Raw genomic sequence first — 18,067 nt, forward strand, 5'->3', positions numbered from 1 at the left:
AGCTGCAGTTGGAGCAAAGCAAAGATGGGACCTGAGGGGAAAGGATAAGAGGTAGAGAGGGGATCTAGGAACCAAGGTGGTACTGGGGGGCTGAGAGGGGAGCAAGGGAGAAGAAAGAGGTGAATTGGGAGACAGATCGCAGGGTGGAGGAAGTGCCCCTGGAACCCTGGGATCCTGGCACAGCTGCCTTCTTCCCACCACTCCAGCTCGTGGGGGGGGGCCTGGTCATCAGGTTTTCTTATCCCTTTCCCCTGTTCTCAGGGGCAGTCTGCGTCGAGAACCCCAACCCCTGCGCCTCCAGAGAGCCCCTCCTCGCTCGCTCTCCAGGAAGCCACGACTGCTTCAGTGGCAGAAAGGCCTCATGCTCTTTCCCAGCCTTGTGTCTGTGCACGTACTAGTCCAGTTCCCTGAAATGCACTCTCTCTTCTTTTGAGAGAGCTCCTACTCATCCTGTGAAACCCTACTTAGGAATCTTCTCCCCATAAAGGTTTCCCCAGTGACCCCTCGGTCCAGACAGCTAACACTTCTCTCCCAGTGACCCTCGGCTCCTCCCTTATCTTGTTCCCCAGCCAGGCCGTGAGCTCCCGTTCTGTGCCTTCCACAAACACTAACTGAACGGAAACGACCGGCTTTGGAGTCAGGCAGGGCTTGATCAAGTATTGGCCCTACCGTGTCCTAGCACGTGGCTGTGGACAAGTTAATTTACTCCCTTGTGCCTCAGTGTCCTCAGGTGTCACACGGGGCCTCTGAGCTCTTCCCGGGGGGCGTTGGGAGCTTTTAGCGCTATCTCCCCCGGGGAGTCCCTGACCCAGAGGCCGACCCGCCGTCCTCTGCTTGACCGCGAGATGGGTGTCCGAGGTGGAGGCCGCCGGCCCAGGCTCAGCAAGCCGGATGTGAGGGTCTCCGCGGGGCACCGGGCGCGGCGCGGGCCGGGGGTTGGGGGCGGGCGGCCCGTGGGCCCTGTGAGGTCACAGAGGGGACCCACCTGCCCTACCCGGGACGCCAGGGGGTGTGGGCGGGGCCGTGGGTATGGGCGTGGCCGGGCGCGGGGATTGGCCGGGACCCGGAGCCGCCTGGGGCACGGCGGGCCGGTCTCCAGGGAAACCTGACTCCTGCACCCTGAGCTGTGCCGAGCGGAGGCTGGCGAGCGGTCTGCGCTGCGTGTGCCACAGGCCTGCGTGGACCCTGTGCGGTCGGTGAGAGCTCTCCGAGCTTCGGTGCGGCCCCGCGGCAGGGGCATGAGTGGGGACATCCCCGAGCTGCGTGCAGGCGGCGGTGGGGGGCCTGTGCGTGGGCTCCACGCCCCCTGGGTCTGGCCCGCTGTTCTCCCTGGGAGGGGAGCAGAGCAGATTTGGGACCCGACGTGCGTGAGAGGGTGTGAGTGTGGGGTTGCGTGGGGACCGGGTCCTCGCCGCCCTGGCTCCCGAGGCCCGCGGGGGAAGGAGGAGCCTGCTGTCTGTGGCCCCAAAACGTGGACCTACTGTAAGGTCGCAGGAGGGTAGCCCAGCCGGTGCTTCCTGTGGTTCTAGGGTCACCCTCGGGGCGCTGGAGGAGGTTTCCCTGGGCGGTTCCAACAGGGTCAGGACGTTCGCCTTGTTAGGGGAAAGGGCCTTGTTCCTCTGAGGCCCATGGTTCTGTGGGCGGGTCCGGGGGTGCCTGCCAGGACCCCTGAGGGCGAATGTGGGTCCCCGGCTTTGCTTCCAGTTTCGAAGACGAGAGACATGGAAGATCGTTATCCTCAATCTCATATTACGAAATCCCAAATGCTGGCAATTCTGAAAACCAGGTGGAGGAGGGGGGCAGTGTGCCTGCTGCTGCCGGGACCCCGGAGAGCTCCATGCTCGGCACCAAAAGGTGTGGGAACCCTCCCCAGGGTTGTTCCTTCTGAGGGGGTGGGAATCTGTCCTGGCCCCTCTCCTTGGCTTGCAGATGGCTGTCTGCTCTCTGTGTCTTCTCATCATCTTCTCTCTGTGTGTCTCCCTGTGTCCAAACTTCCCCCTTGTATAAGGACATCAGTCACATTGGGTTCTAAGGACATCAGTCACATTGAGGTCACTTTCATGACCTCACGGTAGCTTGATCGCCTCTGTGAAGATGCTGTCTTCAGATACAGGCACACAGTCAGGTCCCGGGACTTAGAACTCCCAACATATGAATTTGGGTGGGGAGAGGGGGAGAGGAACACAATTCAACCCCTAACTACAGGTAAGAAAAAGAAAAACAAACCAATTCTGAGCCCCCAGACTTTAACATTGTTGCATGTGGGTCTCTATCCTTCCTGGCTTCTTTCTACAGACAAATAACAATGTGGCAAAGAGAGATATTTGTGTTTGCAGCAGGCGAATCCCTTCTTCCTTGGGCAGGTGCTTTGTTAAGCCTCTGTGGCTCATGGCTGGCATTTGAGGCTGGCTGGTGGAGGGGCTCAGTCTGAGGGTTCCCATGCGTGAGCAGCCCCGCCAGGCCATCAGCCTGACGGTGGCACAGGTCTGTAGGCCAGAGACACCCCGGCGCAGCATCCCCCAGAGAGCCCTTTAGAGTGGGGAAGGAGGTGGGGGTGGGTGTGAGGGGGCGAGAGATGGGTCTACTTTTAAGTCAGTGCTTTCAGCTAGCAAGAGCAGGGAAGAGGCAAAGCTACCGTGGCACGTGCTCTGCCCCCTTGCTGCGCGCCTGCCCGTCCTGGCATCCTCCCCTCAGTCTGTGCCCCTTGCTAGTTGGCTTGCTGTCCCTCACACTGCTCTCAGACCCCTCCCCTGGCCCAAAGCTTCCTGTCCTGGTCCAGATGGAGTGTCAAACCAAGGGGAGAGGCCAGGGGAGGGGTGCACGCTGGGCTGGGGGAGGAGACAAGGCCCCCCAGTGCACGGTTGGAGTGGGGCAGCCACTGGGCTCCAGGCCGTGTGGCTGGCCTGGGCTGGAGAGGGCTGCCTGGCCCGGGCTCCAGGGCACTGCAGCCGTTACCCTCGTCAGACCGACATGGCTGCACACTTAGTGCACTTTCCACTTCTGTGTGACCCTGGGCAAGCACTGTGCCCCTGGTGCCTCCGTTTCCCTCTCTGGAGAACAGGGATAGCTACGCAGTCGGCCTCGGGGGTTGCTGGTTGAAATAAGATGGTGTGTGGTTCTCGGTACCCAGTGGCCCTAAGACCTTCAGCCAGCATCGGTCTCCCCTCCCTCTGCTCTTCGTCTTCCTAGATTCATCCCGGAGGCCCCAGAGGAGGAAGAGGAGGAGCCCGAGGGTCCCCTTAGGGAGCAGGACCTGAAGGAGGCCTACATCGAGCTCATCCGGGGTGTGCAGGAGTGGCAGGACGGCTGTGTCTACCGAGGAGAGTTCGGGCTGGACGTGAAGCTGGGATGCGGAGAATTCTCTTGGCCCACGGGCGAGGTAACTAGCTCCCCTCTCCTCCCCCGGTTCAGCCAACCATGGCCTGTCTCTCTCCTCCTAAGAGGCACGTGCTGTGAACCTGTAGATCCACCAGTGGGAAGGATGCTAGGCAAATGTCCTTCCTATTTGAGAAACACGCAGAGAGACTTCTGAGATCACGTCCGAGGTTCGCCTGGGTGTCCACAGGCTGCAGCTCGGGAAACTGTGACTTCAGAGGGTAAATTCTTATTCTAGGCAAATTTTTAAAAATTGCGAATTACTGTCGGGAGTTGTATATTTGTATTGATGAAGTTGCCTTGTATTTAAGCTCAAACAGAAAAAATGGATCTTTCTAAAAGTGAAAGTGCACTTTTGCGCCGCTGCAGCAGGCGGGGTCAGGACCTCCTCAGTGGGGACTCTGAGGGGCCCGTGGCAGAAGCTGTTGGCGCCACCTGGCGTCCCGGGAGGTGGAGCAGCCATGCGTGTGGCAAACCTGGGGGTGTGCTGTGGCCTGGGGGCTTAGTGCGCCTCCCCCAGCGGGCAGCTGGCTTCTGAAGGCTTCCCAACAATGTGTCGCACCCCCGCCAGCTGCCCGTGCGCTGGCGGGGGGTTCTGTCCTGCTTGCAGGGTTGTGTGGCTCAGTGGGGACTTAAGTGCATCTTTTGCTTGCAGGTAACAAAAACCGTCTGGAGGCACCGTAGGGGTGTGTGCATTGGGGGGGATTGGAAAAGCATCAGAGGGCAGGACACCTGGCACTGAAGCTCTTCTGGGAAGCAGGCGCTGGCTGGCACAACCTCCTAGGGGCCGTGTAGGGTCCCGGCTCTGCCCCTCTCTCTTCCAGGCTTGGTTCTGCTTCTGGGGCCCCGGTTCACCTGGTTTTGGTGCCCAAGGCTGGGGGGCCTCGCCCAGCCCCTCACCTCCTGCACTTAGTCTCCCTAGTTCAGGGGAGAGCGGGGCAGGGAGGCGAGCGGGGGTCTTGGGATGGAGCCTGGGGAGCGGTGGGGGCAGGGAGGGGGCAGCAGGAGTAGCTGCAGGCAGAGGCGGAGCTTCTGGGCCCCCAGCCCAGTCCCACCTGGAATGCGCCCCCAGCTCGGAGGAGCCTCCAGACCTCATGTGAGGACAGAGGCCGGGACCTGAGCCTGTGCTGAGCTTCTGCCAAAGAATGCACGGCGTCGTGACCCCAATGACCCAAGCGCTGATTTTTGTTCAGCATCTGTTTCTTTAGTCCTTGGCTAGTTCCTCTTTTACCCAACAGTGTGGTGTCCAGTGGTCAGACAGCCCACGTTCCCAGCTGTGGTAGGTTGGGGCCCACTGACCGGTCCTCCTGGCCCCAGGTCCTCGCTGTGCAGGGGGACCCCAGCAGGTAGAGCATCAGCTTTGTCACTGCCTGGGGGGACGTCTGGGTCCACCGAGCAGATGCTCCTGCAGCCACGGCAGCTCCTGAACCAGAGAGGCCAGGAGGACGAGAGGGCGTGCAGGCCGAGAGCAGCGGCTTTACACGCGTCAGCTGCCTCTGAGGAACGGGCCCGAGCGCGTCAGTCTGGCTGGTCAGATGAGGCTCCGGCTCTGTGTGGAGGAAGGATGGAGAGGGTCCTCCAAAGCTGCGCCCTCCTGGGAGCGGACAGAAACCCTCTCCCCTGCAGGCGAACCTGAGGAGCCCCCGGGGGGTTGGATTCTCCTTACAGTTCCACACAAATGGTCTGCAACGTGGCACCTTTTTTCAGTTGGGTAGACTCTGATAGGCCCCCCCAAATCATACAAATGGAATGAATGTGGGCAGCAGATGGGCCGTCCCCCGCCTGGTGCCTCACTTCATTTCCCATGCAGCATGGAGTAGTGAAAGCCCACCGGTGAAAGGCAACGGAGGCAGATTGGTAGGTTCTTGGAGACCGAGGGTATACTAGAGGCTGGCTGGTAGCCAGAGAAAACTGGGGAAAAGGGAGCAGAGGGGAGGCTTGCAGAGGCCAGAGCAAGCCTCGACAAACCTCAGGGACCGTCTCTTCACAGAGCCTTCATTTGACTGGATCAGACTGAGGAGGAATTTACATCCCAGGACATTTTTGAAAGTAATAGAGCAATAGCTTGAAATCCATGGCGCTAATATATGGTGTGGTCATGAAAAGAGATGGTCAAAGGAAGCCCTGCCCAAACCACTGTCATCCAGGGTGGCTGTGAGTGACCCTCCACCCTGTCAGGGGCAACAGCTGAAGCTTCACACTACAGGGGGTGGGGGGAGGACAGACACAAAAATAATTCAGCCAGTCAGTAAGCAAATAAGCAAATAACAATAACAAGCCCAACACTGCGGGAGCACCAGTGCCTGGAGTGGCTACAGTATATTATCTAAATCGTTGTCTTCAACCCATAATTACGAGACATGCAAAGAAATGGGAAAATATGATGCATACATTGGAAGGATTAAAAAAAAAAAGAGATAAACAACAAACTGAGAGCACCCAGATGTCAGATTTAACAGAGAAAGACTTCAAAGGAGCCATTTAAAGTATGTTCAGAGAACTAAGGAAGCCACAGTTCAAGAGGTCAAGGAAGGTATGATGACAACCTCTCAGGTAGAGAACATTCATAAGGAGATACATAGAAATTATTTTAAGAAGAGCCAAGCAGAAATTCTGGAATTCAAAATCAGTACAGTCACCAAAATGAAAACTTTACTAAGAGGGGCACAGCAGTGACAGAAAAAAGGAATCAGCAAACTTGAAGATAGATTGATAGAGATAATGCAATCAGAAGAAGAGAGAGAAAAAAAGAGTGAGGAAAAATGAACAGAACCTCAAGGAATGTGAGACAGCACCAAGCACATCAGCATATGTGTGATGGGATTGTGGGGAGGGGGGGATGGGACTGGGGTGGGGGGAGGGAGAGAGAGAGATTGAAGAATATTTGAAGAAATAGTAGCTGAAAACTTCACAAATGTGCTGAAAATATTGATCTATACATCTTAGAAGACAAAGGAATTCTAGAAAGGATAAATGCAGAGAGATCCACAAACAGACACATTATAGTAAAATTGCAGAAATCCAGGGCCCATGAGAAAATCTTGGGAGCAAGAAGAGAAAAATGACTCATTACATACGAGAGGACCCCATGAGATTAATTGTTGACTTAGAGTCTGGAAGATAGTGGGATGACATTCAAAGTGCTAAAAAAAAAAAAAAAAATTCAACCAAAATTCTTAAATCCAGCAAAACTATCTTTTAAAAATGATGGCAAAATAAAAACATTCCCAGTTAAACAAAAGCTGAGAGAATTTATTGCTAGCAGACTTGCCTTAAAAGAGATTCTAAAGGAAGATCTTCAGGTTGAAAGCAGCCAACTGAGAATCCTATGTCCAGAAAAGGTAACTTTCAAAGATGAAGATGAAATAAAGGCATTCCCAGGTAAACAAAACCTGCTAGTAGTCTGGCCTTACAAGAAATACTAAAGGTGTTCTGAAAGCAAGTGATCAGGTGAAAATTTCTGTTTACATGAACACAGAGCACCAGCAAGTGTTATTATAAAAGACAGTATAAATAATATTTCTTGCCTTTCCTTACCTTATTGAAATAGCAATTATATAAAACAATAGGTATATAGTTTCTACTTCTGACATGACAGCATGAGGTGGTCCACAGACCCACTTCCAAGCAAGACTGTTGAAAATTATGATAATTTAAAAATCCAACCATTTAAAGTCTTGGTAAATGGTCTAAAGATCATAGAGCATAACATTTATTGAAGAAAATCAAATTTGGTAAGAACGGAGAATCTGTGGTATTCAGATCTCCCTTTCCCCTCAGCTCTGAATATGAGGGCTGTGTTTCTGGGAAGGGTAGATGTCAGCAATTCTCATCCTGTGCCCAGCCACCTGACTTTGGTATGTCCAGGGAGTGGGGCTTCATTTTTATGCTCAACCCCCAATTTATGGGACAGAGGCTCAACCTTCAATGTGGTACCACTGAGAATACTGGGGCTCTGATCGCTCTTGCCCCAGCTAGTAAGGCAGAGATTTCATGCTGGGAGAGGCAAGCTCAGAAGACCGGAGGCTGTCATCCCTGACCTCCACTGACTGCTCAGGTCCTAAAGTGGAAGTGTCACTAAGAGGAAAGTGTGCCGTTGTCCCCAGCACAGTGCCAGAGCCATGGCTCAGAGATCTACCCAGGGGAGAAGCACACCATAAAACAGAGAGCACTGAACTTCACCTCAAAGGAAATTACCTCATTGGCAATAGAGCATGGAGACATTCAAGCCTAATGGTACTCTCAGAATCAGTGGAGGTTGTGGCAAAGGCAGTTGTTAAGGAGACTGTAGATTCATTAGAGATAAAGGCTAAACTGTAATCTGGCTGGTTGCCAAAGAAACCAGGAAAGAGGCAGCTGGGAGGAGCCCTCCTGTGGTCAGAGCAAATCTCAAATACTGACCTTGGGAACTGTCCCTTCAACGAGCCCTAGTTTGATTGAACCAGTCTGTGAAGCAATTTATGCCCAAGAGCACTGTTGAAAACAGTAGAACAATCAGTCAGCAGTCAATGGAACTAAACATCTGGGTGTGCTCCAGGAAGGAGACAGTCAGAGCCCTGCCCAAACCACAGTCAGTCCTGGGTGACTGTGGGCATACCCACGCAGCTGCACCTTGTGTGGAGCAGCATCAGAAGCTTCACGCTGCAGGGAGGATGTAGACATCACAGCGTTAACCCAGCTGGCCACTGAGCAGATAACAGTAACCAGCCCCAGAGAGGGAGAATGATGATGAGAAATGAACAGGTCCCCGGAGAAAAGCGGGCTCCACCAAGCACATCGATATATGCATAACTGGAGTACCAGAAGCAGAGATGGGAGAGAAAGGAGCAGGAAAAGTAGTCAAAGATATGATGGATGAAAACATCTCAAATTTATTGAAAAATGTCAATCTATATATGCAAGAAGCTTAATGAACTCCCAATAGGATAAACACAAAGAGACCCACAAACAGCTGACAGCTAAATGAGTCATCACTTACAAGGGAAATGCTGACAGTTAAATGATTTATCACTTACAAGGGAACCCCAATAAAATTAGCAGTTGGCCTATCATCAGAAGCAATGGAGGCCAGAAGGCAGTGGGATGTTATAGTCCGAGTGCTCAAAGAGATAAACTTCAACCAAGAATCCTATATCCAGCAAAGCTAACTTAAAAAATGAAGGTGAAATAAAGGCATTCCCAGAAAGACAAAACCCATAAGAATTTGTTACTAGTAGTCCTGCTTCACAGGAAATACTAAAGCAAGTGACTCCAGATGGAAATCAAATCCACATGAACAAAGAGCACTGGCAAAAGTCACTGTAAAAATGAATGTGTATTTTTCTTAACAGATTTAAAAAGCAATTTGCATATTAATTTATATATAAGCAATTTATATAAAAATTAGTATAAGTATGTATGAATTTCATTTATATATAATGTGTGCATATATATTAATATATATTTATAGATGTGTGTGTATTACTGAGCCCATAACATATGGAAATGCAATATATTTGCCAATAACAGTACAAAGGAGGTGGGTAGGAGGAAAGATGTATTGTAGTAAGAAATGACTCCAGATGGCAGCTCAAATTGAGAAGAAGAAATAGAAAGACCCAGAAATGATAAATAATAAGTTTAATATAGCAAAAGCTATAAATACATGCTTTTTTCAGCTTCTTTAGTGTACACAAAATTATATAACTAATCATAACACTGTAAGATTGGGTTTGTAACATTTACAGATGTAATATGTATGACAATAATGTCACAAAAAGGGAGGAAAGAGGCCAGAGCTATATAGGAGTTACTCTTTTATATCTCACTGGGATTAACTTAATATGGATCTGAAGCTGATTTTGATAAGATTCATATGGTAAACCCTAAAGCAACCACTAAGGAAATAACAAAAGTATAGTTTGAAATTAATGAAGAAAGTAAAAGTTACATTAAAAAGTATTCACTTAATGCAAAAAAGTAAATAAAGGAGGAGTAGAGGAACAAAAATATTATGAGACACATAGAAAACAAAATGTAAAATGGCAAATGTAAATTCAACCATATCAATAATAACAAGTGTGAATGGACTAAATAATCCAGTCCAGAGGCAGAAACTGTCAGACTGAATAAAAATAAAAAAGGCTCATCTATATGCTGTCTACAGGAGACATATTTTAGAGTCAACAATAAAAACAGATTGAAAGTAACAAGATAAAAAATTATATATCATGGAAATAACCACAAGAAAGCTGGAATGGCTATACTAATATTAGGAAAAAATGGACTTTAAAACAAAAAAATATTACTGATGATAAAGAGGCACATTTAAAAATGATAAAAGTCAATTAATCAGCAAGATAAAATAATTATAAACCTATATGCACCTAATGGCAGACACCCAGATACACGAAGCAAAATCAGACAGAAATGAAGGGAGATACAGATAATCCAACAATAAAATAATTGGAGATGTCAATCCCCCACTTTCAATAGTTGATGGAAAAACTGGGCACAAGATCGTAAGGAAACAGAAGATTGAACAATACTATTAGACTACGAGACCCAACATATTTATGGCACATTCTACCTACCCAACAACAGAATATGTATTGTTCTCAAGTGCACTTGGGACATTGTTCAGGACAGATGATATGCTAGGTCATAAACCCACAAAACTCTTAATAAATTTGTAGGGATAGAAATAATACAAATTATGTACTCTGGCCACAGTGGAATGAAATTAGAAATGAATAACAGAAAGAAGTTTGGGGAAATCACATAAAACACACTCCTAAATAACCAGGGGGTCAAAGAAGAAATCAAAAGGGAAATTAGAAAATGCTTTGATATGAATGCAAAAGAAGACACAACATACCAAAACTTATGGAATGCAGCTAAAGCAGTGATTATAGGGAAGTTTATAGCTGTAAATGCCTGTATTAAAAAGAAAAAAAATCTCTCAATCAGTAACCTAACCTTCCTGCTTAAAACATTGGTGGAAGAATAGCACACTAACCTAAAGTAAGCTAGTTAGCTAGCCAGATAAATGTGTGTCTGTTAGAGCAAACATTAATGAAGTAGAGAACGGAAAAACAACAGAAAATCAATAAATCCAAAAGGTGGTTCATTGAAAAAAATCAGCAAAACTGACATATCTGGCTGCACTGACCAGGAAAAAGTGAAGACCCAATTTACTAAAATCAGAAGTAAAAGAGGGGACATTACTACCAAACTTATAGAAATGAAAAGGATTATGAGAGAATACTATGAACAATTTTATGACAAAAATTGGATCACTGAGATGAAATGGACAAATTGCTGAAAACACATGATCTACCACAACTGATTAAAGAGGAAATAAAAAATCTGCACAGACTTATAACAACTAAAAAGATTGAATAAGTAATAAAAAACCTCCCAACAAAGAAAAACCCAGGCACAGATGGCTGGTAAATTGTACCAAACATTTAAAGCAGAATTAACACCAATCCTTTTCAAATTCTTTCAAAAATTAAAGGGGACACTTCCTAACTTATTTTATGAAGCCAGCATTACTCTGATTCCAAAGCCGGACAATGACATTATGAGAAAACTACAGACAAATATCCTTTATGAATATAAATGCAAAAAAGCTTCAACAAAATACTAGCAAACCAAATTCAGCATCATGTCAAAAGAACTATTGACTATCTGACATGACCAAGTGGGATTTACTCCAGAAATGCAAGGGTGGTTAAACAACAAAATAATAAATGTAATACACTACATTATTAGAAATGAAAGAAAAAACTATTTCATTTGATGTTGAAAAACATTTGATGTAAAAAATCTAACAGCCTTTCATGATAAAAACACACAACAAAGAATAGAACGGCCTTTCCTTAACCCAATAAGGGGCACCTGCAAAATACCCCATAGTTAACATCAAACTCAATGATGAAAGACTAGATACTTTCTCCCTAAGATCAGGAAGAAGACAAGAATGTCTTCTCTCACCATTTCTGTATAATTTTGTATTGGAGTTGTTAGCCAGTGTAATTAGGCAAGAAAAATAAATAAAAGGCATTCAGGTTGGAAAGGAAAAAGTTAAACTCTATTTGCAGATATCATCTTACAGATTGAAAATCTTAGGAAACCACTTTTAAAACTAACAAACTAGTATTAAACTATTTTGACTACATATAAAAATAGTAATATTAATCTAAAAATAAAGCTACTACACTATTAAAACTAATAAATACATTCAGTAAGATTGCAGGATATAAGATCAACATAAAAAAATCAATAGTATTTCTATACAGTTGCAATGAACAAACCAAAAGTGAAATTTAAAAAACAATTCCATTTACAATGGCATCAATAAGAATAAAATACTTATGAATACATTTAACAAAAACAGTGTAAAATTTATACTCTGAAAACCATAAAACATTGTTGAAGAAATTAGAGGAGGCCTCAATAAATGGAAAGACATCTCCCTATCAGAATCCCAACTGACTTCTTTGTACAAATTGAGAAACTGATTTTAAAGTTAATATGGAATTGCAGGGGTCCCAGAATAGCCATAACCATCTTGAAAAAGAACAAAGCTGAAGGACTCTGACTTTCCAATTTCAAACTTACTGCAAAACAATGGTAATCAAGATAGCATGATACTGGCCTAAAGATAGACATATAGAAACAATGGAGTAGAATAGATCCCAGAAATAAACCCATGTGTCTATGTCAACCGATTTTCAACAACAGTGCCAAGACTTTTTAGTGAGAGTAAGAACAGTCTTTTCAACAAACGGTGCTGGGACTACTGGTGATCCACACACAAAAGAGTGAAATTTGACCCGACCTCACACCACATGCAAAAATTAATTCAATTTGGATTGAAGAGCTAAATGTAAGAGCTTAAACTATAAAACTTGGAGAAGAAAATACAGGGATAAATCTTCATATCCTTGGATTTGGCAATGGATTCCTAGATATAAGCAAGGAAAGAAAAAATAAATCAAAATTAAAAACTTTTGTGCTTTAAAGTATACTATGAAGAAAACGAAACATAACCCATAGTATGGGAAATGTTTTGAAAATCATATATCTCATAAGGGACTTGTATGTAGTTAGGATAAATTTTAAAATCTTACAACTTAATAATAAAGACAAACAACCAAATTAAGAAATGGACAAAGAGTATGAATAGAAATTTCTACTAAGAAAGATACACAAATGGCGAACAAACACATGAAAAGATGTGCAATATCATTAGCCATTAGGGAGATAAGAGATATCACTTCGCAATCACTAGGATGGCTATAGTCGAAGTCAATAATAAGTGTTGGTGAGGATGTGGAGATGGTGGAACCCTCGTGCGCTGCTGGTGGGAATGCAAAATTGTGCAGCTGCTGTGGAGAACAGTTGACAGTTCCTCTAATGTTAAACATCAAATTACCATACGACCCAGCAATTCCACTCCTAGGTATATACTCAAGAGACATGAAAACATATGTCCACACGGAGATTTATAGCAGCATGATTCATAAAAGCCAAAGAATGGAAACAACCCAAGTATCCATCAGTTGATGAATGGATAAACGAATTGTGGTCTACCATACAATGGAATATTATTCATCCATAAAAAGGAATGTAGTACTGAAACATGCTACAACATGGATGAACCTTGAAAACATTATAGTAAGCAAAATAGTCGTGAAAGACCGTATATTATATGATTCCATTTATATGAAATGTCCAGACAGGAAAATACACAGAGACAAAGTAGATGAGTGGTTGCTTAGAGATGGAGGGGTAGGGGAATCGGGGCATGAAAGCTGTCGGGCTGGAACCGTTTTGGAGGATGAAAGTGTTCTAAAATTGATTGTGGTGATGGTTGCACAGCTGTGAATGTACTAAAAGCCACTGGGTTGTGCACATTTAAATGGGTGTATCGGATGGAATATGAATTAGGTCTCAACAAAGCTGTTCACAAAAGAGTCCCAGCACTCTAACAAACAGACATGCCCTCTTGTCATTTCCCTGTTTCCTTTTAAAGAGGTGATTTGTGACACCGAGGTGCCATCAGATCCACTTTTAAGTTCTGCTTTATTGTCAGCCCTCCCAGAAGCATCGCCCTGGTGCCATGTGGTCTTCAGGACGGTGGCTTTGGCCCTGCACACTTCGTCACACAGCTGGCTTCCTGACCCACGTCCTAGTCCCCAGAGCAGCGTGGGAAGTGGCTCTGGGTGCTGGTGGGCACGGCGGTTGGGGGGGTGATGAGGGGCTCCCACCTTCTCTACTCATCTCTACTCGCCAGCAGGTGTTTCTTTGTGAAGTTCCTGCATCTTCAGGGGTGCTGGCGAAGCGGAGGATAGGTGACCTTCCTTGGGAGGACTGCGTGTTGTTTAAGGACAGGAAGGTGGAGGGACGCGGTTGAGCCGCAGGTGATTGTTGTCGGGGGCTCGCTGCCCGCCTGTCCCCCGGCCCGCTGTGCTTCCTGCCACCAGTGGCCAGAGAGCAGAGCCAAGAGTCTCCCCTCCAGAGAGGGGTGTGAGCCGGGCAAGGCCAGAGAGAACCTGGCGCTGCCCGGTGGCCTTTCAAGGCGTGGTGAGGGGACACAGAGCCGGGGCCGGTGGCCAGGAGGCCGCAGATCCTAGGGCAAGGATGCCGGGGCAGGGGGCGCCGCCAGCACCGAGCCCCGCTCTGCGCCCTCGGACCTGCTCGGGGGGCTGTCCAAGGCTTGGGGCGCCTGCCTGCCTTGCCGCGCAGCCAGGGGTGGGCCCACCACAGGAGGGTGGTCGAGGTGGGCAGCTCAGGGCCCCCTCCGCAGGTGGCGTCACGCGTGACCAGGAGGGCCCTCGGGGGCTAACGCGGTCTCCCGGTGCAGCGGAGCTGGCCCCCTGTCGCCGGCTGAAGCGGAAGGGCACCGGCCTGCCCGAGGGGCTGGACTTGGACGAGCAGGGGCAGTGAGTGGCCGAGGGTGGCGGTGGGCTGGGCGTGCTGCCAGGCCGGCCCCGATCCCCGCTGCCCCGGACAGCGCGGCTCTTGAGAGGCCTGGCCCTGCTGCGGGCGGTGGGCGTCCTGGACGGCGCCCGCCCACTAAACCCTGGTGGACGGGGGTGGGCTGGGCGCGGGGGAGGCACACCCACCGGGCTCACCGTCCTCCTGACGCAGGCGTGCCAGGCCCACTCCCGAGGCGCGCCCGCTAGGAGGCTGCTCCCCCCACTGCAGACTGCCCCCCACTCCCACGCCGTGGTGCGGGTCCCCTAATGGTGTGGTGTCGTCTCCTGCCCAGTCGGGCCGGCCAGCACCCGGACGGCTTCCAGGGCACGAGGCTTGATTCCTGTTCCCAGTAGCACCGCACTGGACACAGGGCAGGCCCCGGGGCTCCGGGCCTCGGGCACAGGTGACGGGTGCCTCCCGACGGCCCACGTGGCTCGCCGGCGGGATTCCCTTCTTCAAGCTCTGCTATGAGTGTGGCCGCTGCATTGGGGTGCGCCTCACGCCCTGCACCCGCTGCTACGGGATCCTGACCTGCAGCGAATACTGCGAGACCAAAGCCTGGAGCGACTTCCACAGGAGGGACTGCCACTCACTGATGGCCATCGGTGAGTCCGGGCGCCGGGCCGGGCTGCTCCTGGGACACAGGCACCAGCCTGCAGGGTGGCCGGGCAAGCATCCCCCATCATCCTCTGAAATTGTTCAAATTCAAGCCACTTTGCAGAATTCCCAGATGGGTCTGTGTGGGGACAGGGAGGCCACTGTCCCCGTGTAAGGTGGCAACGCCACGCTTAGTGTGCCCGTGGCTCCCTGGAGGTGTGACGTGACACCGGGGGCTCCGCTGGACACCTGGGGGCTCTGCTGACACCGGACGGCCCTGGTAGACAATGGCTCTCCCGGACCACAGGGCACTTGGCCTTGGGGCTGCTTCTGGAAGTTTCCTCCTAGCCCGCTCTCCCGGGTGTCTGTCGCAGCAGGAGTCTGCTTCTAGAAGCACCCTCCTCTCCCACCCTCCCCACCCCCCTCTGGTGGGCCGCGAGGAGAGCTGAGGGTGCGTGGGTGGTGACTCTCCCCGGCCCTGTGCTCCCGGTGAGGCCGGTGGTGAGCAGGGCTGTGTGCAGAACCGTCCCCTGGGACGTGGCCGGGCGGCCCGGGCCTGTTGGGGGCCAGGGAGAGGGGCAGGCATCGCCTGCTCTTTCTCAGAACCTGTCCTCGGTTCCACCGGAGAGGCTGGGCTGAACCCTGCCCTCGGGCCTGTGCCCCCGAAGCTCTGACAGCCGGTGTCACCTCCGTTTCCCCCCTGTGTAGTGGGTCTTTTGATAACAGGCCCCTGTGGGGTGCACCCTGGATCTGCTCACAGCACCGGGGGCTGGGTCCTCTTTGAGGAGCGATCACAGCGCACAGGGAGTCCTTGCCGTGTAACCCACACACGTGCGCGCACGGAGCACGGCACGCCTGTGCAGCCCTCGCCCCACGTCGGGCTCTGGTCACCTGGCGCTGCGGCGGGGAGCGGAGTACGGCTCTGGGAGCAGCAGCGCCGGCCCTCAAGGGCGTGTGGGCCCCCGGGGGACGGCCCAGGCCCCTCACCTTCTCCTCCCCCTGCCAGTTCCTGGTGCAGGGCCTGCTGGAAGGGCGAGGGCTGGAGGGTGGAAGGATCTCAGTAGCGGAGCCGCGCTTGGTGCCCAGGCTGCGGGGGCCGGGCTGCCTGTTCTCACCTGCTGGCAGCTGCACCTTGGGGTCGCTTCTGGGCTCCTGGCCCCAAGGAATCGAGGGCGGGGGGTCTGCGCCTGCAGTGCTGTGCGTAGCAAGGTCTCCCTCCTGACCCCCAATAAAGTGGCCCCCGTGGGGCTGTTTTTAACCCTCTCTGCCCCTACCCGGGCCAGGGGCTCCACGTCCGCGCTGGCGATCTCACTGGGCCCCATGGGCCTGCGCCGTCTGGCAGGAGAGGAGGAGGGCCGGAGGGTGCGGCTGGAGCGCGCTCTAGAGATCACCGCCGGGACGGGGGACCCACCGGGCTCAGAAGGGACGGGCTGGGTGTCTCACGTTTCTGCCCACGGGCTCCAGGCTGTCCGCTGGTGTCTAGCGCGTTCATTTCTTCCACGTGCGTTTACTGAGTGTCTGCTTTGCCAGGGGTGTTCTAGGGGGGCTGCTGGATGTGGACTGAGACGGAGGAGGAACTAGAGGGTGACCGTGAGCCAGGAGCACAGCGTGAGGAGGGTGGGCCCCTGGGTGGTGCGTCTGCTCTCGTGGAGGGGGTGGGGGGAGGGGGGTGGTGAGAAGTGAGGGCAAGAAGGTGGTGGTGCTTCCAGGGAGGAGGTGGCAGAAGGGGGGCTTGCTGCTGAGAGCAGAACCTTGGGGAGAGGGGCGGGGCGGGGCGCGGCAGTTGGCAGGGAGTTGGGGTTGGAGCCCAGCAGGTGAGGTCCCCAACCAGGCAGGCTTTTTGCTGGTCAAGGCGGCACCTGCAGCCATGGGGGTTTTGCTTGACTTCCATAGCCTCTTGTTGGAGACGGGGCTCCCTATGTGGGAAGTTTGCTGGGGGCCACCCTGACTGATGCTCCTGTAAGGGGAGAGGAAGGCCTGTGGGCAGAGTGAGAAATGACCTTGTGTGTTGCTCTGGAGCTGGGCTGGCTTTTCAGAGGGGCTCTCCATGGAGGCTGGGGGCTGGGCCTTTGTAGCAGCCTCAGCTAGTTGTGGCTGCAGGCCCCCCGGGGGGACACGTAACATGGCAGTGGAGGGCCTTCCTGGGGAGGGGGGAGGGGTGGGGGTGTGGCCGCCTCCCACTGCATCTGCCAGAAGGAAAACGTCCTAACAAGGACTCGTAGAAAAGTTAGAGAATATGGATACACAAAAGTAAGAAATAGTGAATGACGATTATCCTGACACCCGGAAATTACCACGGTTGGCACTGTGGTGTGTGTCCTTCCGATTTCATCTATGTGTCTACAGACACCACACACACAACACACGTGCACACAGCACAGACGCACATGCATATCTAAAGTGGGAGCACGGTCGTGTTCTAAACTAGGCCACGAACATCTCTCTATGCTACTAAATACTTACCTGCAACATCATTTTCCCCAAATGAAAATAGTTTGTTTCATTCTGGTTATGCAAGATGAAATCAGCGTAAAGCATCCTAGCCTACTCAAGTATAACTATCCTGAACATGTTTAGATTTTCATCTGTGCACGCATGCATACATGCGTGTATGTCCTCAAGCACCCCATGCACACATGTGCTTTTTCATGCACTCCGTCCATTTATGTTAATTAAAACAAAGGTTAACTTTGCGACCTTAACCTGCCTTTCTAGAGCACCGCGCGGTCCTGTCACTTCCACGCAGGAACCCGAGCATGTCTGCCTGATGCCCCTGTGAAGGGCGTTTGGGTTCACCGTTCACCTGTGAGAGGGTGCTGCACGCACACCGTTGGCCTATCTTTCCCTTTGTCTAAATTCACAGGCGTTAACTCTTCACACCTTTAGTTTTGCGTTCTGGGAGGTCACCGCGCGTGTCCCCACCCTGCACCATCAGTCACGGGCTCTGGCACTGTTGCCCTGTCCGGTCCCCTGGGGAAGGCTTGTACCAGTGTGAGCACACTTCCACGCTTCCGATTCAACATTTGTCTTTCCTCTTGCCCTGCTTTGACTGGAGAGCTTTGCTCTCGCCGACTTGTGAGGACTCTTCCTAAAGCACATCCCCTCTCCCTCTCCTGTGGAAAGGGCC

At 50.7% G+C, this 18,067-nt stretch overlaps 1 protein-coding gene across 16 annotated transcripts in view; it reads left to right on the plus strand.

Moving 5' to 3' along the window:
* Positions 1 to 18,067, plus strand: part of ANKMY1 (ankyrin repeat and MYND domain containing 1) — a 53,111-nt gene that overhangs the window by 4,680 nt on the left and 30,364 nt on the right. For 2 of the 16 annotated variants that reach the window (XM_082396921.1, XM_082396920.1), the window contains exons 1-3: positions 1,017 to 1,196; positions 1,705 to 1,854; positions 3,190 to 3,379. The exons of 6 other annotated variants lie outside the window; for them this stretch is intronic. In XM_082396921.1, the coding sequence (XP_082253047.1) occupies positions 1,030 to 1,196; positions 1,705 to 1,854; positions 3,190 to 3,379 (507 nt within the window). In that variant the 5' untranslated portion in view covers positions 1,017 to 1,029. 8 more of the 16 variants (XR_014246016.1, XR_014246017.1, XM_082396922.1 and 5 more) reach the window with 8 other exon arrangements.

The sequence above is a fragment of the Balaenoptera borealis genome (assembly GCF_965194805.1).
Source record: "Balaenoptera borealis genome assembly, chromosome: 6".
Classification (NCBI taxonomy): domain Eukaryota; kingdom Metazoa; phylum Chordata; class Mammalia; order Artiodactyla; family Balaenopteridae; genus Balaenoptera; species Balaenoptera borealis.